At 44.9% G+C, this 22,975-nt stretch overlaps 1 protein-coding gene across 1 annotated transcript in view; it reads left to right on the top strand.

Moving 5' to 3' along the window:
- Positions 1–22,975, top strand: part of LOC135513359 (ryanodine receptor 2-like) — a 382,179-nt gene that overhangs the window by 258,768 nt on the left and 100,436 nt on the right. Inside the window, 8 exon segments of the mRNA XM_064936287.1 lie at positions 6,367–6,607; positions 13,674–13,761; positions 14,124–14,216; positions 14,710–14,880; positions 15,029–15,088; positions 16,924–17,167; positions 22,101–22,237; positions 22,852–22,964. Of these exon segments, the coding sequence (XP_064792359.1) occupies positions 6,367–6,607; positions 13,674–13,761; positions 14,124–14,216; positions 14,710–14,880; positions 15,029–15,088; positions 16,924–17,167; positions 22,101–22,237; positions 22,852–22,964 (1,147 nt within the window).

Here is a 22,975-nt window from a genome sequence, read left to right on the forward strand (position 1 = left end):
AGCGGTAGCTAAGCGTGGTTATAGAGTCCTTTGATGCAGCGGTAGCTAAACGTGGTTATAGAGTCCTTTGATGCAGCGGTAGCTAAACGTGGTTATAGATTCCTTTGATGCAGCGGTAGCTAAACGTGGTTATAGATTCCTTTGATGCAGCGGTAGCTAAGCGTGGTTATAGAGTCCTTTGATGCAGCGGTAGCTAAACGTGGTTATAGATTCCTTTGATGCAGCGGTAGCTAAACGTGGTTATAGAGTCCTTTGATGCAGCGGTAGCTAAACGTGGTTATAGATTCCTTTGATGCAGCGGTAGCTAAACGTGGTTATAGAGTCCTTTGATGCAGCGGTAGCTAAACGTGGTTATAGAGTCCTTTGATGCAGCGGTAGCTAAACGTGGTTATAGAGTCCTTTGATGCAGCGGTAGCTAAACGTGGTTATAGAGTCCTTTGATGCAGCGGTAGCTAAACGTGGTTATAGAGTCCTTTGATGCAGCGGTAGCTAAACGTGGTTATAGAGTCCTTTGATGCAGCGGTAGCTAAACGTGGTTATAGAGTCCTTTGATGCAGCGGTAGCTAAACGTGGTTATAGAGTCCTTTGATGCAGCGGTAGCTAAACGTGGTTATAGAGTCCTTTGATGCAGCGGTAGCTAAACGTGGTTATAGAGTCCTTTGATGCAGCGGTAGCTAAACGTGGTTATAGAGTCCTTTGATGCAGCGGTAGCTAAACGTGGTTATAGATTCCTTTGATGCAGCGGTAGCTAAACGTGGTTATAGATTCCTTTGATGCAGCGGTAGCTAAACGTGGTTATAGAGTCCTTTGATGCAGCGGTAGCTAAACGTGGTTATAGATTCCTTTGATGCAGCGGTAGCTAAACGTGGTTATAGAGTCCTTTGATGCAGCGGTAGCTAAACGTGGTTATAGATTCCTTTGATGCAGCGGTAGCTAAACGTGGTTATAGAGTCCTTTGATGCAGCGGTAGCTAAACGTGGTTATAGAGTCCTTTGATGCAGCGGTAGTCCTTTGATAAACGTGGTTATAGAGTCCTTTGATGCAGCGGTAGCTAAACGTGGTTATAGAGTCCTTTGATGCAGCGGTAGCTAAACGTGGTTATAGAGTCCTTTGATGCAGCGGTAGCTAAACGTGGTTATAGAGTCCTTTGATGCAGCGGTAGCTAAACGTGGTTATAGAGTCCTTTGATGCAGCGGTAGCTAAACGTGGTTATAGAGTCCTTTGATGCAGCGGTAGCTAAGCGTGGTTATAGAGTCCTTTGATGCAGCGGTAGCTAAACGTGGTTATAGAGTCCTTTGATGCAGCGGTAGCTAAACGTGGTTATAGAGTCCTTTGATGCAGCGGTAGCTAAACGTGGTTATAGAGTCCTTTGATGCAGCGGTAGCTAAACGTGGTTATAGAGTCCTTTGATGATAGCTAAACGGTAGCTAACGTGGTTATAGAGTCTTTGATGCAGCGGTAGCTAAACGTGGTTATAGATTCCTTTGATGCAGCGGTAGCTAAACGTGGTTATAGAGTCCTTTGATGCAGCGGTAGCTAAACGTGGTTATAGATTCTTTTGATGCAGCGGTAGCTAAACGTGGTTATAGAGTCCTTTGATGCAGCGGTAGCTAAACGTGGTTATAGAGTCCTTTGATGCAGCGGTAGCTAAACGTGGTTATAGAGTCCTTTGATGCAGCGGTAGCTAAACGTGGCTATAGATTCCTTTGATGCAGCGGTAGCTAAACGTGGTTATAGAGTCCTTTGATGCAGCGGTAGCTAAACGTGGTTATAGAGTCCTTTGATGCAGCGGTAGCTAAACGTGGTTATAGATTCCTGTGATGCAGCGGTAGCTAAACGTGGTTATAGATTCCTTTGATGCAGCGGTAGCTAAGCGTGGTTATAGAGTCCTTTGATGCAGCGGTAGCTAAACGTGGTTATAGATTCTTTTGATGCAGCGGTAGCTAAGCGTGGTTATAGAGTCCTTTGATGCAGCGGTAGCTAAACGTGGTTATAGAGTCCTTTGATGCAGCGGTAGCTAAAGCGTGGTTATAGAGTCCTTTGATGCAGCGGTAGCTAAACGTGGTTATAGAGTCCTTTGATGCAGCGGTAGCTAAACGTGGTTATAGAGTCCTTTGATGCAGCGGTAGCTAAACGTGGTTATAGAGTCCTTTGATGCAGCGGTAGCTAAACGTGGTTATAGAGTCCTTTGATGCAGCGGTAGCTAAACGTGGTTATAGAGTCCTTTGATGCAGCGGTAGCTAAACGTGGTTATAGAGTCCTTTGATGCAGCGGTAGCTAAACGTGGTTATAGAGTCCTTTGATGCAGCGGTAGCTAAACGTGGTTATAGAGTCCTTTGATGCAGCGGTAGCTAAACGTGGTTATAGAGTCCTTTGATGCAGCGGTAGCTAAACGTGGTTATAGAGTCCTTTGATGCAGCGGTAGCTAACGTGGTTATAGAGTCCTATGATGCAGCGGTAGCTAAACGTGGTTATAGAGTCCTTTGATGCAGCGGTAGCTAACGTGGTTATAGATTCCTTTGATGCAGCGGTAGCTAAACGTGGTTATAGATTCCTTTGATGCAGCGGTAGCTAAACGTGGTTATAGAGTCCTTTGATGCAGCGGTAGCTAAATGTGGTTATAGAGTCCTTTGATGCAGCGGTAGCTAAACGTGGTTATAGATTCCTTTGATGCAGCGGTAGCTAAACGTGGTTATAGAGTCCTTTGATGCAGCGGTAGCTAAATGTGGTTATAGATTCCTTTGATGCAGCGGTAGCTAAACGTGGTTATAGAGTCCTTTGATGCAGCGGTAGCTAAACGTGGTTATAGATTCCTTTGATGCAGCGGTAGCTAAACGTGGTTATAGTGTCCTTTGATGCAGCGGTAGCTAAACGTGGTTATAGAGTCCTTTGATGCAGCGGTAGCTAAACGTGGTTATAGAGTCCTTTGATGCAGCGGTAGCTAAACGTGGTTATAGAGTCCTTTGATGCAGCGGTAGCTAAACGTGGTTATAGAGTCCTTTGATGCAGCGGTAGCTAAGCGTGGTTATAGAGTCCTTTGATGCAGCGGTAGCTAAACGTGGTTATAGAGTCCTTTGATGCAGCGGTAGCTAAACGTGGTTATAGAGTCCTTTGATGCAGCGGTAGCTAAACGTGGTTATAGAGTCCTTTGATGCAGCGGCAGCTAAACGTGGTTATAGAGTCCTTTGATGCAGCGGTAGCTAAACGTGGTTATAGAGTCCTTTGATGCAGCGGTAGCTAACGTGGTTATAGATTCCTTTGATGCAGCGGCAGCTAAACGTGGTTATAGAGTCCTTTGATGCAGCGGTAGCTAAGCGTGGTTATAGAGTCCTTTGATGCAGCGGTAGCTAAGCGTGGTTATAGAGTCCTTTGATGCAGCGGTAGCTAAACGTGGTTATAGAGTCCTTTGATGCAGCGGTAGCTAAGCGTGGTTATAGAGTCCTTTAATGCAGCGGTATCTAAATGTGGTTATAGATTCCTTTGATGCAGCGGTAGCTAAACGTGGTTATAGAATATACAGGAAAGATCAATAATTCCTTTGATGCAGCGGTAGCTAAACGTGGTTATAGAATATACAGGAAATATCAATAATTCCTTTGATGCAGCAGTAGCAAAACGTGGTTATAGAATATAGAGGAATGATCAATAATTCCTTTGATGCAGCGGTAGCTAAACGTGGTTATAGATTCCTTTGATGCAGCGGTAGCTAAATGTGGTTATAGATTCCTTTGATGCAGCGGTAGCTAAACGTGGTTATAGATTCCTTTGATGCAGCGGTAGCTAAATGTGGTTATAGATTCCTTTGATGCAGCGGCAGCTAAACGTGGTTATAGATTCCTTTGATGCAGCGGTAGCTAAACGTGGTTATAGATTCATTTGATGCAGCGGTAGCTAAACGTGGTTATAGATTCCTTTGATGCAGCGGTAGCTAAACGTGGTTATAGAGTCCTTTGATGCAGCGGCAGCTAAACGTGGTTATAGAGTCCTTTGATGCAGCGGTAGCTAAACGTGGTTATAGAGTCCTTTGATGCAGCGGTAGCTAAACGTGGTTATAGATTCCTTTGATGCAGCGGCAGCTAAACGTGGTTATAGAGTCCTTTGATGCAGCGGTAGCTAAACGTGGTTATAGAGTCCTTTGATGCAGCGGTAGCTAAACGTGGTTATAGAGTCCTTTGATGCAGCGGTAGCTAAACGTGGTTATAGAGTCCTTTGATGCAGCGGTAGCTAAACGTGGTTATAGAGTCCTTTGATGCAGCGGTAGCTAAACGTGGTTATAGAGTCCTTTGATGCAGCGGTAGCTAAACGTGGTTATAGAGTCCTTTGATGCAGTGGTAGCTAAACGTGGTTATAGAGTCCTTTGATGCAGCGGTAGCTAAACGTGGTTATAGATTCCTGTGATGCAGCGGTAGCTAAACGTGGTTATAGATTCCTTTGATGCAGCGGTAGCTAAACGTGGTTATAGAGTCCTTTGATGCAGCGGTAGCTAAACGTGGTTATAGATTCCTTTGATGCAGCGGTAGCTAAACGTGGTTATAGAGTCCTTTGATGCAGCGGTAGCTAAACGTGGTTATAGAGTCCGTTGATGCAGCAGTAGCTAAACGTGGTTATAGATTCCTTTGATGCAGCGGTAGCTAAACGTGGTTATAGAGTCCTTTGATGCAGCGGTAGCTAAACGTGGTTATAGATTCCTTCGATGCAGCGGTAGCTAAACGTGGTTATAGATTCCTTTGATGCAGCCGTAGCTAAACGTGGTTATAGAGTCCTTTGATGCAGCGGTAGCTAAACGTGGTTATAGAGTCCTTTGATGCAGCGGTAGCTAAACGTGGTTATAGATTCCTTTGATGCAGCGGTAGCTAAACGTGGTTATAGAGTCCTTTGATGCAGCGGTAGCTAAACGTGGTTATAGAATATAGAGGAAAGATGGAAGTGTTCCAAGTGCGTCGTCAGATCAATAAATATTTTTCACATCTTCGACGTAGGAATCACTACAAGACCCTCATCGATCTACACACAATTCCCCATGATGACAAAGCAAAAACAGGGTTTTTAGAAACAAGATTCTTGGTGGTTCCTACCTTCTTCCATTTAAGAATGATGGAGGCCACTGCGTTCTTGGGGACCTTCAATGCTGCAGAAATGTTTTGGTGTACCATTCCCCAGATCTGTGCCTCGACAAAATCCTGTCTCGGAGCTCTATTGACAATTCTTTTGACCTCATGTCTTGGTTTTTGTTCTGACATACACTGTCAACTGTGGGACCTTATATAGACAGGTGTGTACCTTTTCAAATCATGTCCAATAAATAGAATTTAAGACAGGTGGAATCCAATCTAAGTTGGAGAAACATCTCAAGGATGATCAATGGAAACAGGCCATGATGAGACGGCGCTCTGTTTTCTTGACATCTCGGTTGACCAGACAGGTCCTACAGGCCCTGATTTCGTAAAAAAGAACGGATAACGGATAAATAACTGTAGGTGGGTAACATTGACCGGCTTGTTCCAACAGGAACGGCTTATTGGGACGGAGTCATCTCTGAAGCGTGAGGCAGAGGCAGGAGATGATGTAGTTTTCTGTGGTGTTATGTAGTGTTATGTATATTATATTATGCCTATGATGTATTTTATATATTTTATTTGTTGTTTTGTTTCCTGTTTGAACCTCAGGAAGAGTAGTAATTGGTCGAGAACAAATTAAATGCTAAAATTGCATGTTGATCGCCGGGGAAGCCTGGTTGACCGGCAGGTGGGTGGGTGCTCAGAAACCCAACTGTTAACCACACTTTACTTGTCTTCAACCCTTCTATGCCGTAGGAGCATCTGTCACCCACATGACCAAGCAGTTTCCCATACTGGATATGTGTTGTTACTGCATGTGGTGGTGATCATGTGTTGATGTCACGGGACACAGCAACCAAAATGCATTGTTTCTAAATGAAAACAAACTGTAGAATCATCCAGAGTGAAACACCACCATCGTTGTTTAAATAAGAAAACAAACTGTAGAATCATCCAGAGTGAAACACCACCATCGTTGTTTAAATAAGAAAACAAACTGTAGAATCATCCAGAGTGAAACACCACCATCGTTGTTTAAATAAGAAAACAAACTGTAGAATCATCCTGAGTGAAACACCACCATCGTTGTTTAAATAAGAAAACAAACTGTAGAATCATCCAGAGTGAAACACCACCATCGTTGTTTAAATAAGAAAACAAACTGTAGAATCATCCTGAGTGAAACACCACCATCGTTGTTTAAATTAGAAAACAAACTGTAAAATCATCTAGAGTGAAACACCACCATCGTTGTTTCCCACAAGTCTCTCTCTCTAACTGTCCTTCTCTATTCTGTTCTCGCCTCCAGTGTTCTCTCAGCCCATCATTGGTAAGGCAAAGGGGGGGCTGTTGAAGACCCACTTTCTGCCGCTGATGGAGAAGTTGAGGAAGAAGGCTGCCACCGTACTGCAGGATGAGGAACAGATGAAGGCCGAGGGACGAGGGGAGATGTCTGAGGCTGAACTACTCATCCTGGATGAGTTTACCATCCTGATCAGAGACCTCTATGCCTTTTATCCGCTACTCATCCGCTTTGTAGACTACAACAGGTAACTAGACATTCTACTTCCTCCTCCTCCATGTTGCTGACTACAACAGGTAACTAGACATTCTACTTCCTCCTCCTCCATCTTGCTGACTACAACAGGTAACTAGACATTCTACTTCCTCCTCCTCCATGTTGCTGACTACAACAGGTAACTAGACATTCTACTTCCTCTTTCTCCATGTTGCTGACTACAACAGGTAACTAGACATTCTACTTCCTCCTCCTCCATGTTGCTGACTACAACAGGTAACTAGACATTCTACTTCCTCCTCCTCCATGTTGCTCACTACAACAGGTAACTAGACATTCTACTTCATCCTCCTCCATGTTGCTGACTACAACTGGTAACTAGACATTCTACTTCCTCCTCCTCCATGTTGCTGACTACAACAGGTAACTAGACATTCTACTTCCTCCTCCTCCATGTTGCTGACTACAACAGGTAACTAGACATTCTACTTCCTCCTCCTCCATGTTGCTGACTACAACAGGTAACTAGACATTCTACTTCATCCTCCTCCATGTTGCTGACTACAACAGGTACCTAGACATTCCACTTCCTCCTCCACCATGTTGCTGACTACAACAGGTAACTAGACATTCTACTTCCTCCTCCTCCATTACATCCTCCTCCTCCATGTTGCTCACTACAACAGGTAACTAGACATTCTACTTCCTCCTCCTCCATGTTGCTGACTACAGCAGGTACCTAGACATTCCACTTCCTCCTCCACCATGTTGCTGACTACAACAGGTAACTAGACATTCTACTTCCTCCTCCTCCATTACATCCTCCTCCTCCATGTTGCTCCATACAACAGGTAACTAGACATTCTACTTCCTCCTCCTCCATGTTGCTGACTACAGCAGGTACCTAGACATTCCACTTCCTCCTCCACCATGTTGCTGACTACAACAGGTAACTAGACATTCTACTTCCTCCTCCTCCATTACATCCTCCTCCTCCATGTTGCTGACTACAACAGGTACCTACACATTCTACTTCCTCCTCCTCCATGTTGCTGACTACAACAGGTAACTAGACATTCTACTTCCTCCTCCTCCATTACATCCTCCTCCTCCATGTTGCTGACTACAACAGGTACCTACACATTCTACTTCCTCCTCCTCCATGTTGCTGACTACAACAGGTACCTACACATTCTACTTCCTCCTCCTCCATGTTGCTGACTACAACAGGTACCTACACATTCTACTTCCTCCTCCTCCATGTTGCTGACTACAACAGGTACCTACACATTCTACTTCCTCCTCCTCCATGTTGCTGACTACAACAGGTACCTACACATTCTACTTCCTCCTCCTCCATTACATCCTCCTCCTCCATGTTGCTCACTACAACAGGTAACTAGACATTCTACTTCCTCCTCCTCCATGTTGCTGACTACAGCAGGTACCTAGACATTCCACTTCCTCCTCCACCATGTTGCTGACTACAACAAGTAACTAGACATTCTACTTCCTCCTCCTCCATTACATCCTCCTCCTCCATGTTGCTGACTACAACAGGTACCTACACATTCTACTTCCTCCTCCTCCATGTTGCTGACTACAACAGGTACCTACACATTCCACTTCCTCCTCCACCATGTTGCTGACTACAACAGGTAACTAGACATTCTACTTCCTCCTCCTCCATTACATCCTCCTCCTCCATGTTGCTGACTACAACAGGTACCTACACATTCTACTTCCTCCTCCTCCATGTTGCTGACTACAACAGGTAACTAGACATTCTACTTCCTCCTCCTCCATGTTGCTGACTACAACAGGTAACTAGACATTCTACTTCCTCCTCCTCCATTACATCCTCCTCCTCCATGTTGCTGACTACAACAGGTACCTACACATTCTACTTCCTCCTCCTCCATGTTGCTGACTACAACAGGTACCTACACATTCTACTTCCTCCTCCTCCATGTTGCTGACTACAACAGGTACCTACACATTCTACTTCCTCCTCCTCCATGTTGCTGACTACAACAGGTACCTACACATTCTACTTCCTCCTCCTCCATGTTGCTGACTACAACAGGTACCTACACATTCTACTTCCTCCTCCTCCATTACATCCTCCTCCTCCATGTTGCTCACTACAACAGGTAACTAGACATTCTACTTCCTCCTCCTCCATGTTGCTGACTACAGCAGGTACCTAGACATTCCACTTCCTCCTCCAGCATGTTGCTGACTACAACAGGTAACTAGACATTCTACTTCCTCCTCCTCCATTACATCCTCCTCCTCCATGTTGCTGACTACAACAGGTACCTACACATTCTACTTCCTCCTCCTCCATGTTGCTGACTACAACAGGTACCTACACATTCCACTTCCTCCTCCACTATGTTGCTGACTACAACAGGTAACTAGACATTCTACTTCCTCCTCCTCCATTACATCCTCCTCCTCCATGTTGCTGACTACAACAGGTACCTACACATTCTACTTCCTCCTCCTCCATGTTGCTGACTACAACAGGTAACTAGACATTCTACTTCCTCCTCCTCCATGTTGCTGACTACAACCGGTACCTACACATTCCACTTCCTCCTCCACCATGTTGCTGACTACAACAGGTACCTACACATTCTACTTCCTCCTCCTCCATGTTGCTGACTACAACAGGTACCTACACATTCTACTTCCTCCTCCACCATGTTGCTGACTACAACAGGTAACTAGACATTCTACTTCCTCCTCCTCCATGACATCCTCCTCCTCCATGTTGCTCACTACAACAGGTAACTAGACATTCTACTTCCTCCTCCTCCATGTTGCTGACTACAGCAGGTACCTAGACATTCCACTTCCTCCTCCACCATGTTGCTGACTACAACAGGTAACTAGACATTCTACTTCCTCCTCCTCCATTACATCCTCCTCCTCCATGTTGCTGACTACAACAGGTACCTACACATTCTACTTCCTCCTCCTCCATGTTGCTGACTACAACAGGTAACTAGACATTCTACTTCCTCCTCCTCCATTACATCCTCCTCCTCCATGTTGCTGACTACAGCAGGTACCTAGACATTCTACTTCCTCCTCCTCCATGTTGCTGACTACAACAGGTACCTACACATTCCACTTCCTCCTCCACCATGTTGCTGACTACAACAGGTAACTAGACATTCTACTTCCTCCTCCTCCATTACATCCTCCTCCTCCATGTTGCTGACTACAACAGGTACCTACACATTCTACTTCCTCCTCCTCCATGTTGCTGACTACAACAGGTAACTAGACATTCTACTTCCTCCTCCTCCATGTTGCTGACTACAACAGGTACCTACACATTCCACTTCCTCCTCCACCATGTTGCTGACTACAACAGGTAACTAGACATTCTACTTCCTCCTCCTCCATTACATTCTCCTCCTCCATGTTGCTGACTACAACAGGTACCTACACATTCTACTTCCTCCTCCTCCATGTTGCTGACTACAACAGGTACCTACACATTCTACTTCCTCCTCCTCCATGTTGCTGACTACAACAGGTACCTACACATTCTACTTCCTCCTCCTCCATGTTGCTGACTACAACAGGTACCTACACATTCTACTTCCTCCTCCTCCATGTTGCTGACTACAACAGGTACCTACACATTCTACTTCCTCCTCCTCCATTACATCCTCCTCCTCCATGTTGCTCACTACAACAGGTAACTAGACATTCTACTTCCTCCTCCTCCATGTTGCTGACTACAGCAGGTACCTAGACATTCCACTTCCTCCTCCACCATGTTGCTGACTACAACAGGTAACTAGACATTCTACTTCCTCCTCCTCCATTACATCCTCCTCCTCCATGTTGCTGACTACAACAGGTACCTACACATTCTACTTCCTCCTCCTCCATGTTGCTGACTACAACAGGTACCTACACATTCCACTTCCTCCTCCACCATGTTGCTGACTACAACAGGTAACTAGACATTCTACTTCCTCCTCCTCCATTACATCCACCTCCTCCATGTTGCTGACTACAACAGGTACCTACACATTCTACTTCCTCCTCCTCCATGTTGCTGACTACAACAGGTACCTACACATTCTACTTCCTCCTCCTCCATGTTGTTGACTACAACAGGTACCTACACATTCTACTTCCTCCTCCTCCATGTTGCTGACTATAACAGGTAACTAGACATTCTACTTCCTCCTCCTCCATGTTGCTGACTACAGCAGGTACCTAGACATTCCACTTCCTCCTCCACCATGTTGCTGACTACAACAGGTAACTAGACATTCTACTTCCTCCTCCTCCATTACATCCTCCTCCTCCATGTTGCTCACTACAACAGGTACCTACACATTCTACTTCCTCCTCCTCCATGTTGCTGACTACAACAGGTACCTACACATTCTACTTCCTCCTCCTCCATGTTGCTGACTACAACAGGTACCTACACATTCTACTTCCTCCTCCTCCATGTTGCTGACTACAACAGGTACCTACACATTCTACTTCCTCCTCCTCCATGTTGCTGACTACAACAGGTACCTACACATTCTACTTCCTCCTCCTCCATTACATCCTCCTCCTCCATGTTGCTCACTACAACAGGTAACTAGACATTCTACTTCCTCCTCCTCCATGTTGCTGACTACAGCAGGTACCTAGACATTCCACTTCCTCCTCCACCATGTTGCTGACTACAACAGGTAACTAGACATTCTACTTCCTCCTCCTCCATTACATCCTCCTCCTCCATGTTGCTGACTACAACAGGTACCTACACATTCTACTTCCTCCTCCTCCATGTTGCTGACTACAACAGGTACCTACACATTCCACTTCCTCCTCCACCATGTTGCTGACTACAACAGGTAACTAGACATTCTACTTCCTCCTCCTCCATTACATCCTCCTCCTCCATGTTGCTGACTACAACAGGTACCTACACATTCTACTTCCTCCTCCTCCATGTTGCTGACTACAACAGGTACCTACACATTCTACTTCCTCCTCCTCCATGTTGCTGACTACAACAGGTACCTACACATTCTACTTCCTCCTCCTCCATTTCATCCTCCTCCTCCATGTTGCTCACTACAACAGGTAACTAGACATTCTACTTCCTCCTCCTCCATGTTGCTGACTACAGCAGGTACCTAGACATTCCACTTCCTCCTCCACCATGTTGCTGACTACAACAGGTAACTAGACATTCTACTTCCTCCTCCTCCATTACATCCTCCTCCTCCATGTTGCTGACTACAACAGGTACCTACACATTCTACTTCCTCCTCCTCCATGTTGCTGACTACAACAGGTACCTACACATTCCACTTCCTCCTCCACCATGTTGCTGACTACAACAGGTAACTAGACATTCTACTTCCTCCTCCTCCATTACATCCTCCTCCTCCATGTTGCTGACTACAACAGGTACCTACACATTCTACTTCCTCCTCCTCCATGTTGCTGACTACAACAGGTAACTAGACATTCTACTTCCTCCTCCTCCATGTTGCTGACTATAACAGGTAACTAGACATTCTACTTCCTCCTCCTCCATGTTGCTGACTACAGCAGGTACCTAGACATTCCACTTCCTCCTCCACCATGTTGCTGACTACAACAGGTAACTAGACATTCTACTTCCTCCTCCTCCATTACATCCTCCTCCTCCATGTTGCTGACTACAACAGGTACCTACACATTCTACTTCCTCCTCCTCCATGTTGCTGACTACAACAGGTACCTACACATTCTACTTCCTCCTCCTCCATGTTGCTGACTACAACAGGTACCTACACATTCTACTTCCTCCTCCTCCATGTTGCTGACTACAACAGGTACCTACACATTCTACTTCCTCCTCCTCCATGTTGCTGACTACAACAGGTACCTACACATTCTACTTCCTCCTCCTCCATGTTGCTGACTACAGCAGGTACCTAGACATTCCACTTCCTCCTCCACCATGTTGCTGACTACAACAGGTAACTAGACATTCTACTTCCTCCTCCTCCATTACATCCTCCTCCTCCATGTTGCTGACTACAACAGGTACCTACACATTCTACTTCCTCCTCCTCCATGTTGCTGACTACAACAGGTACCTACACATTCCACTTCCTCCTCCACCATGTTGCTGACTACAACAGGTAACTAGACATTCTACTTCCTCCTCCTCCATTACATCCTCCTCCTCCATGTTGCTGACTACAACAGGTACCTACACATTCTACTTCCTCCTCCTCCATGTTGCTGACTACAACAGGTAACTAGACATTCTACTTCCTCCTCCTCCATGTTGCTGACTACAACAGGTACCTACACATTCTACTTCCTCCTCCTCCATGTTGCTGACTATAACAGGTAACTAGACATTCTACTTCCTCCTCCTCCATGTTGCTGACTACAGCAGGTACCTAGACATTCCACTTCCTCCTCCACCATGTTGCTGACTACAACAGGTAACTAGACATTCTACTTCCTCCTCCTCCATTACATCCTCCTCCTCCATGTTGCTCACTACAACAGGTAACTAGACATTCTACTTCCTCCTCCTCCATGTTGCTGACTACAACAGGTACCTACACATTCTACTTCCTCCTCCTCCATGTTGCTGACTACAACAGGTACCTACACATTCTACTTCCTCCTCCTCCATGTTGCTGACTACAACAGGTACCTACACATTCTACTTCCTCCTCCTCCATGTTGCTGACTATAACAGGTAACTAGACATTCTACTTCCTCCTCCTCCATGTTGCTGACTACAGCAGGTACCTAGACATTCTACTTCCTCCTCCTCCATGTTGCTGACTACAACAGGTAAAGGACCAGTGGGGTAAACTGAGAGGCGTGGGTGGATCAATAACCAATGTGTTTTTTAAAGTTGTTAAAGACATGATGCCAGTTGCTGCTGTTGGTGTGACTGTTTTATCCAACTGAATGTCTTCTGTAACTTGTTTATGCTCTTGTGACTGTTTTATCCAACTTAAAGTCTACTGTTACGTGTTTCTAGTGGTCTGACTGTTTTATCCAACTGAATACTGTAACTTGTTTGCAATGTGTTTTTATCTTAGGGCCAAATGGCTGAAAGAATCGAACCCTGAGGCTGAGGAGCTCTTCCGCATGGTAGCAGAGGTCTTCATTTTCTGGTCCAAGTCTCATGTAAGCTGCACAGAGACAATGTCACATATCAATCATCACACCACTGTAACAGTTTCCAGGAAATATTTAATGTCTTAATCACTCGGTGATAGTTTCTACTGGTCGTCACCAAGGCACTCTGAGAGTACTCAGATACTCCTATTAAAATCCCATTCAATTCTAGGAATTCTTCAGCGTTTCTTTCTGCAATAAATACATTTTACATTTGCTTGCCTGGCAGCGAGAACTAGAAGACTGTAATGTATCTCTAGAGCGTTCATATGTGTCTGTTCTTCTCCAAGTCCCCTGTCAGGCTGCAGGCTACATTTGCATAAATCCTTGGCAATATCCAACACTGAAATATTTTATTTCTTCCACTGCAGAATTTTAAACGGGAGGAGCAGAACTTTGTGGTTCAGAATGAGATCAACAATATGTCCTTCCTCATCACAGACACCAAGTCAAAGATGTCCAAGGCAAGTGATGTTATATAGATGGTACGAGCGTGATTTAGGTATACAATGACTCTGTATATATATATATAAGTCAAAGAGCTTTGTCACCCAAATATGAAGAAGACTGCACAGTAAGTTGTGATGACTGAACATAATTAAATAGATAAGTTGTTCTTGACCTGAAATGTGGCTTGGTGTTCAGAAAGAACAAGAGAGGACCCAGTACAGAGCCAGTAGTGAGACTGAGCCCTGGGGAACACCAGTAGTGAGACATTAAAGAGGACCTAGTACAGAGCCCTGGGGGACACCAGTAGTGAGACATTAAAGAGGACCTAGTGCAGAGCCCTGGGGGACACCAGTAGTGAGACATTAAAGAGGACCTAGTACAGAGCCCTGGGGGACACCAGTAGTGAGACATTAAAGAGGACCTAGTACAGAGCCCTGGGGGACACCAGTAGTGAGACCAGGTGGTGCTGCTGACTTGTTGACTTGTCACCTGGTGTCTCCCCTCCAGGGAGCCGTGTCCGACCAGGAGAGGAAGAAGATGAAGAGGAAGGGTGATCGCTACTCCATGCAGACCAGCCTCATCGTAGCAGCGTTGAAGAGACTACTTCCTGTAGGACTGAATACCTGCGCTCCAGGAGACCAGGAACTGATCGCTCTGGCCAAGATCCGCTTCAGTCAGGTAAATCACTGAAGTCTCTAATGAAACAGTAAGGTGTCTCGATGGTTTCTTTAACTCCCGAGTAAGTAGAAGAGCCCAGATTCCATGGGCCCCCTGTTTGCTACAGTCAACCCTATGAATCAGTGTTTCTTTGATGTTTTGTCAACAGAAAGACACAGAGGACGAGGTGCGGGAGATCATCAGAAACAACCTGCACCTGCAGGGAAAGGTTGTTACACTACTTAATTACTTCATCTCAGTTGTGACATCATCAGCATGTACTCCCCCATACTCATCTACACCATGCTACAGTATTGTAGTACTATACAACGTGGTACATACTCATCTACACCATGCTACAGTATTGTAGTACTATACAACGTGGTACATACTAATCTACACCGTGCTACAGTATTGTAGTACTATACAACGTGGTACATACTCATCTACACCATGCTACAGTATTGTAGTACTATACAACGTGGTACATACTAATCTACACCATGCTACAGTATTGTAGTACTATACAACGTGGTACATACTAATCTACACCATGCTACAGTATTGTAGTACTATACAACGTGGCACATACTCATCTACACCATGCTACAGTATTGTAGTACTATACAACGTGGTACATACTAATCTACACCATGCTACAGTATTGTAGTACTATACAATGTGGTACATACTAATCTACACCATGCTACAGCCTTGTAGTACTATACAACGTGGTACATACTCATCTACACCATGCTACAGTATTGTAGTACTATACAACGTGGTACATACTAATCTACACCATGCTACAGTATTGTAGTACTATACAACGTGGTACATACTCATCTACACCATGCTACAGTATTGTAGTACTATACAACGTGGTACATACTAATCTACACCATGCTACAGTATTGTAGTACTATACAACGTGGTACATACTAATCTACACCGTGCTACAGTATTGTAGTACTATACAACGTGGTACATACTCATCTACACCATGCTACAGTATTGTAGTACTATACAACGTGGTACATACTAATCTACACCATGCTACAGTATTGTAGTACTATACAACGTGGTACATACTCATCTACACCATGCTACAGTATTGTAGTACTATACAACGTGGTACATACTAATCTACACCATGCTACAGTATTGTAGTACTATACAACGTGGTACATACTCATCTACACCATGCTACAGTATTGTAGTACTATACAACGTGGTACATACTAATCTACACCATGCTACAGTATTGTAGTACTATACAACGTGGTACATACTAATCTACACCATGCTACAGTATTGTAGTACTATACAACGTGGTACATACTCATCTACACCATGCTACAGTATTGTAGTACTATACAACGTGGTACATACTAATCTACACCATGCTACAGTATTGTAGTACTATACAACGTGGTACATACTCATCTACACCATGCTACAGTATTGTAGTACTATACAACGTGGTACATACTAATCTACACCATGCTACAGTATTGTAGTACTATACAACGTGGTACATACTAATCTACACCATGCTACAGTATTGTAGTACTATACAACGTGGTACATACTAATCTACACCATGCTACAGTATTGTAGTACTATACAACGTGGTACATACTAATCTACACCATGCTACAGTATTGTAGTACTATACAACGTGGTACATACTAATCTACACCATGCTACAGTATTGTAGTACTATACAACGTGGTACATACTCATCTACACCATGCTACAGTATTGTAGTACTATACAACGTGGTACATACTAATCTACACCATGCTACAGCCTTGTAGCATACGTTGTATAAGCTGACTCGATACTTCACCCAATAAGAAGTCAATTTGGATGAAGTCAATTATTAGACCTAAAAAGACAGAGAAAGGTTTCATTTGTCTTTCATAAACCTGCATGACCCGTCTCCCTCCATTCCTCCAGCTCACCATCTCTCTCTGTCTCTCTGTCTCCATCTCACCGTTCTCTCTGCATGCCTGCATGTCCTGTCCACCGCCACCCTTCCTCCTCCATCACCATCCTCAGTACCGAGTGTTCCACTTCAAAAAGATGGTGAAGAAGTTGATCATAGTGATGAAGTGGATGAAGAGTCAGCAGGCCTCCAAACCTCCGGCCTTAGAGATGCCCGGCGGGCACAAACGTCTGGCTGGCGCCCGCAAGCGCTCTGCCACTATGGAGAGTAGCTATACCCACCGGCCTCCCAGGACCACCCGGGCAGGCATCAAGAAGGCCTCGTCTGTGGATTATGTGATGCACCATGGGCACGGGCACGGGCAGGGGCAGGGCAATGCCCCGGGTAGAGCCACTGATATCCTGGGCACGTCCAGGATTCGAGAGGGCCACCTGGGGGCCTTAGGGCAGTGCATGTATGGGTGTAATACTGCATTGGTGGGTAGCCTATGATCCTCACAACCTTTAACTCTTAACCCTTAACCCCTAACTCTTAGCCCGTAACTCTTAGCCTGTTTCCCAGATCTGTTAATCTAATCAATCAATTCTTATTTTCAATGACGGCCTAGGAACAGTGGGTTAACTGTCTTGTTCAGTGGAACAGTGGGTTAACTGTCTTGTTCAGGGGAACAGTGGGTTAACTGTCTTGTTCAGGGGAACAGTGGGTTAACTGTCTTGTTCAGGGGAACAGTGGGTTAACTGTCTTGTTCAGGGGAACAGTGGGTTAACTGTCTTGTTCAGGGGAACAGTGGGTTAACTGTCTTGTTCAGGGGAACAGTGGGTTAACTGTCTTGTTCAGGGGAACAGTGGGTTAACTGTCTTGTTCAGGGGAACAGTGGGGTAACTGCCCTGTTCAGGGGAACAGGGGGTTAACTGCCTTGTTCAGGGGAACAGTGGGTTAACTGTCTTGTTCAGGGGAACAGTGGGTTAACTGTCGTGTTCAGGGAAACAGTGGGTTAACTGCCCTGTTCAGGGGAACAGTGGGTTAACTGCCCTGTTCAAGGGAACAGTGGGTTAACTGCCCTGTTCAGGGGAACAGTGGGTTAACTGCCTTGTTCAGGGGCAGAACGACAGATTTGTACCTTGTCAGCTCATGGATTTGATCTTGCAACCTTTCGGTTACTAGTCCAACACTCTAACCACCAGGCTACATGCTGGTTACTAGTCCAACGCTCTAACCACCAGGCTACCTGCTGGTTACTAGTCCAACACTCTAACCACCAGGCTACCTGCTGGTTACTGGCCCAACACTCTAACCACCAGGCTACCTGCTGGTTACTAGTCCAACACTCTAACCACTAGGCTACCTGCTGGTTACTAGTCCAACGCTCTACCCACTAGGCTACCTGCTGGTTACTAGTCCAACGCTCTAACCACCAGGTTACCTGCTGGTTACTCGTCCAACGCTCTACCCACTAGGCTACCTGTTGGTTACTAGTCCAACGCTCTAACCACCAGGCTACCTGCTGGTTACTAGTCCAACGCTCTACCCACTAGGCTACCTGCTGGTTACTAGTCCAACGCTCTACCCACTAGGCTACCCTGCCGCCACGATATATAACAAGGCCGTTAGAACATGCCAGACGAGGTCAGTCTTCTAAGTTGATCACTAATAATCAGAATAATTCAAAAGTGCTCTTCTCGACCATTGATGGACTGATAAATCCTTCCGCAGGAAAACCTCTGTGAACTTTTCTGCCGCCATATTTCAGAGATAAGTTAACTAAAGTTATGTTGGCTGGGTATCAGTCAGCAAGAACTCGTGAGAAGTATGTTATGAGCCGAAGCCTACCACTCAAAGGCAATATGGATAGATTGTCTCTGGTTGACACAGACATGCTCAGGAAAGTGATATCACAACTTAAGTCTTTTGCCTGCCTTCTCGATCCCCTACACCTTCTTCAAAACAAATGACATATCTGAAGAAGTGCAAGCTATTGTTAATCACTCCCCTTTCATAGGCACTTTCCCCACGGCACTAAAAACCTGTCATGGTGAAATGCCCTTCTTAAGAAAAATCATCTAGATTTTTTTTCGGGTCTTAGCAATTTTCAGCCGATCTCCAACCTTCCATTCTTACGCAACATTCTGGGGAAAATTGGTTTTCAAACAGCTAAATTATTTCTTAAGTGCCAACTGTATTTTTGAATAATTCCAATTTGGTTTCGGTGCCCACTACAGGACAGAGACAGCCTTAGTTCAAGAGGTAAATGATCTTAGAGCCAACACAGATGCCAAACAGCTCTCTGTCCTTGTACTCTTAATTTCTGCATTCGACACTGTTGACCTTGGTTTCCTTCTGGGCAGACTGGAGAGGTTGGTTTGACCTCTCTGGTTCAGGAGAGATTGGTTTGACCTCTACGGTTCAGGAGAGATTGGTTTGACCTCTCTGGTTCAGGAGAGATTGGTTTGACCTCTCTGGTTCAGGAGAGGTTGGTTTGACCTCTCCGGTCCAGTTCAAAATTGGTTTAGGACCGATTTAACCGGTCAAGAGTTTTTTTGTCACTCTTGGTGTACATATCACGTGGCATTCCACAAGGTTCAGGTCTGGGTCCGGTGCTGTTCAGTTTATATATGTTACCCCTTGGTACCGTTATCAGAAAGCATTGATTTTCACTGCTACGAGGACGATACACAAGAGAATTTTATGTCCATGGATAAATTATTCAACTGTATTAGTGATTTAAATACTTGGATGGCTCACAACTTCCTTCAGCTCGAGGTACTTATTGTTGAAGCCAAAGCACAGAGAGAGAGAATATAGCCTCGCGTTTTAATTTACGGGCAATAAAGGTAAAAAAAAAACCTAGTTGTTGTTTTAGAATCTGAACTCAATTTCAAATCGCATTACGAATGTGACCAACATAGCTTTTTCCCACCTGAGGACCATTGCCAAGGTGTGACTGTTTCTCTCTCAGGCTGATACAGAGAGACGCATCCATGCTTTTATTACAAGCAGGCGTGACTATTGTCACGCTCTCCTGTCTGCTCTACCCAAGAAAGCCATTTGTCAACAGCAAAACATACAGAATGCTGCAGCGTGGCTACTGACCAAGACCAGATGGAGAGAACACATTACACCTGTTTAATGGTCTCTGCACTGGCTGCCTGTGGGTTTTAGAACACATTACACCTGTTTAATGGTCTCTGCACTGGCTGGCTGTGGGTTTTAGAACACATTACACCTGTTTTAAGGTCTCTGCACTGGCTGGCTGTGGGTTTTAGAACACATTACACCTGTTTAATGGTCTCTGCACTGGCTGCCTGTGGGTTTTAGAACACATTACACCTGTTTAATGGTCTCTGCACTGGCTGCCTGTGGGTTTTAGAACACATTACACCTGTTTTAAGGTCTCTGCACTGGCTGCCTGTGGGTTTTAGAACACATTACACCTGTTTAATGGTCTCTGCACTGGCTGCCTGTGGGTTTTAGAATACATTACACCTGTTTTAAGGTCTCTGCACTGGCTGCCTGTGGGTTTTAGAACACATTACACCTGTTTTAAGGTCTCTGCACTGGCTGCCTGTGGGTTTTAGAACACATTACACCTGTTTTAAGGTCTCTGCACTGGCTGCCTGTGGGTTTTAGAACACATTACACCTGTTTAATGGTCTCTGCACTGGCTGCCTGTGGGTTTTAGAACACATTACACCTGTTTTAAGGTCTCTGCACTGGCTGCCTGTGGGTTTTAGAACACATTACACCTGTTTAATGGTCTCTGCACTGGCTGCCTGTGGGTTTTAGAACACATTACACCTGTTTTAAGGTCTCTGCACTGGCTGCCTGTGGGTTTTAGAACACATTACACCTGTTTTAAGGTCTCTGCACTGGCTGCCTGTGGGTTTTAGAACACATTACACCTGTTTAATGGTCTCTGCACTGGCTGCCTGTGGGTTTTAGAACACATTACACCTGTTTAATGGTCTCTGCACTGGCTGCCTGTGGGTTTTAGAACACATTACACCTGTTTAATGGTCTCTGCACTGGCTGCCTGTGGGTTTTAGAACACATTACACCTGTTTTAAGGTCTCTGCACTGGCTGCCTGTGGGTTTTAGAACACATTACACCTGTTTTAAGGTCTCTGCACTGGCTGCCTGTGGGTTTTAGAATACATTACACCTGTTTAATGGTCTCTGCACTGGCTGCCTGTGGGTTTTAGAACACATTACACCTGTTTAATGGTCTCTGCACTGGCTGCCTGTGGGTTTTAGAACACATTACACCTGTTTAATGGTCTCTGCACTGGCTGCCTGTGGGTTTTAGAACACATTACACCTGTTTTAAGGTCTCTGCACTGGCTGCCTGTGGGTTTTAGAACACATTACACCTGTTTTAAGGTCTCTGCACTGGCTGCCTGTGGGTTTTAGAATACATTACACCTGTTTAATGGTCTCTGCACTGGCTGCCTGTGGGTTTTAGAATACATTACACCTGTTTAATGGTCTCTGCACTGGCTGCCTGTGGGTTTTAGAATACATTACACCTGTTTAATGGTCTCTGCACTGGCTGCCTGTGGGTTTTAGAACACATTACACCTGTTTAATGGTCTCTGCACTGGCTGGCTGTGGGTTTTAGAACACATTACACCTGTTTAATGGTCTCTGCACTAGCTGCCTGTGGGTTTTAGAATACATTTTAAGATTCTTCTATTGGTTTTTAAATCAATCCACGATGGTTCACCCCAATACATGTCAGACATGCTTTTAAGTTCTGTACCCAGTTGGTCCCTCAGGTCCTCTGGTTCTGGCCTTTTAATATCCCAAAGCCTAAGATGAAAAGACATGGAGCCTCTAGTTACTAAGCCCCCAGCCTGCCAGAGGCCCTGGGGGGGGGGGGGACATATGTGGACATATTTAAAACAGATCTTAAAACATACCTTTTTAACTTTACCTTTTCCTCAGGGTGCTTGTCATTCGTTCAGTTTTTATTGTTATTCTTTAGTTTTATTGTTCTCCGTTTTATTTTCGTTGTTTTTTTGTTTTTTCTTCCTGTGAAGCACATTGTGTTGCCTTCCATGTCTGAGATGTGTTGTATAAATACATCTTGATTTGATTTGAGTCATGCTGAAAAAGCCAACTCATATTTTTGGGTATGTCGATGACTATAGGAGTTGGATAGAAAACCCAAACACGGAGACCAGGTTAACGAACCTTAACCCTCACAGTGAAATCACGTAGCCTTGCTTAGACCTCAGACATGCTTAAACCTGCTGTTTCTCCTCAACCCCAATAATGTATTCTCTCTGTGTGTAGCTGGAGGACCCTGCTATCCGCTGGCAGATGGCTCTGTATAAGGACCTTCCTAACAGGAGCGAGGACACGTCAGACCCGGAGAAGACTGTAGAGAGAGTCCTGGACATCGCTCACGTCCTCTTCTATCTCGACCAGGTGGGTTCTGGGAAACATCAGGGTTCATTTAGGGCATGCAATGGAAAATGTTTTAAAACGTTTAAGTAACAGGCTGTCGGTCTCTCTTTCTGCCTGTTTTCTTTGGTTTATAGTCACATTTTAAAACGTTTTGTCATGGAAAATGTTTTTCTCAGTTTGGTGCCTATTGAACATGACCTGGGTCTGAAGTCGTCTATTATGTTAGAACAAATCCAAAGGAAAGTTCTTCTGGGGACAACATTGGTATTTTATGATGCTGTTTCCTGCCGGGCTGAGGGTCATTTCCAGCTCAGCAAAGGGAAGTTTAAATATCCTCATAAAGAAAATGTGGCCCATTTTATTTCCAATGCGCGATTTAAAGTTAAATAAGTTTTTACCCCTGGCATGTTATAGCATATTGCTGAAGTCCTGTTAGAAATGTGTTTGAGTTGTGTGAATCGGTAACGTTGAGTTGTGTGAATCGGTAACGTTGAGTCGTGTGAATCTGTAACGTTGAGTTGTGTGAATCGGTAACGTTGAGTTGTGTGAATCGGTAACGTCGAGTTGTGTGAATCAGTAACGTGGAGTTGTGTGAATCGGTAACGTTTATGCCTCTCCGTTTCCCCTTTCTGTAGGTGGAACATCCGCAGAGGAGCAAGAAGGCTGTGTGGCACAAGCTGCTCTCTAAACAGAGGAAGAGGGCTGTAGTGGCCTGTTTCAGAATGGCTCCCCTGTATAACCTACCCAGGTACACATGGC

The sequence above is a fragment of the Oncorhynchus masou genome, chromosome 24 (assembly GCF_036934945.1).
Source record: "Oncorhynchus masou masou isolate Uvic2021 chromosome 24, UVic_Omas_1.1, whole genome shotgun sequence".
NCBI lineage: Eukaryota > Metazoa > Chordata > Actinopteri > Salmoniformes > Salmonidae > Oncorhynchus > Oncorhynchus masou.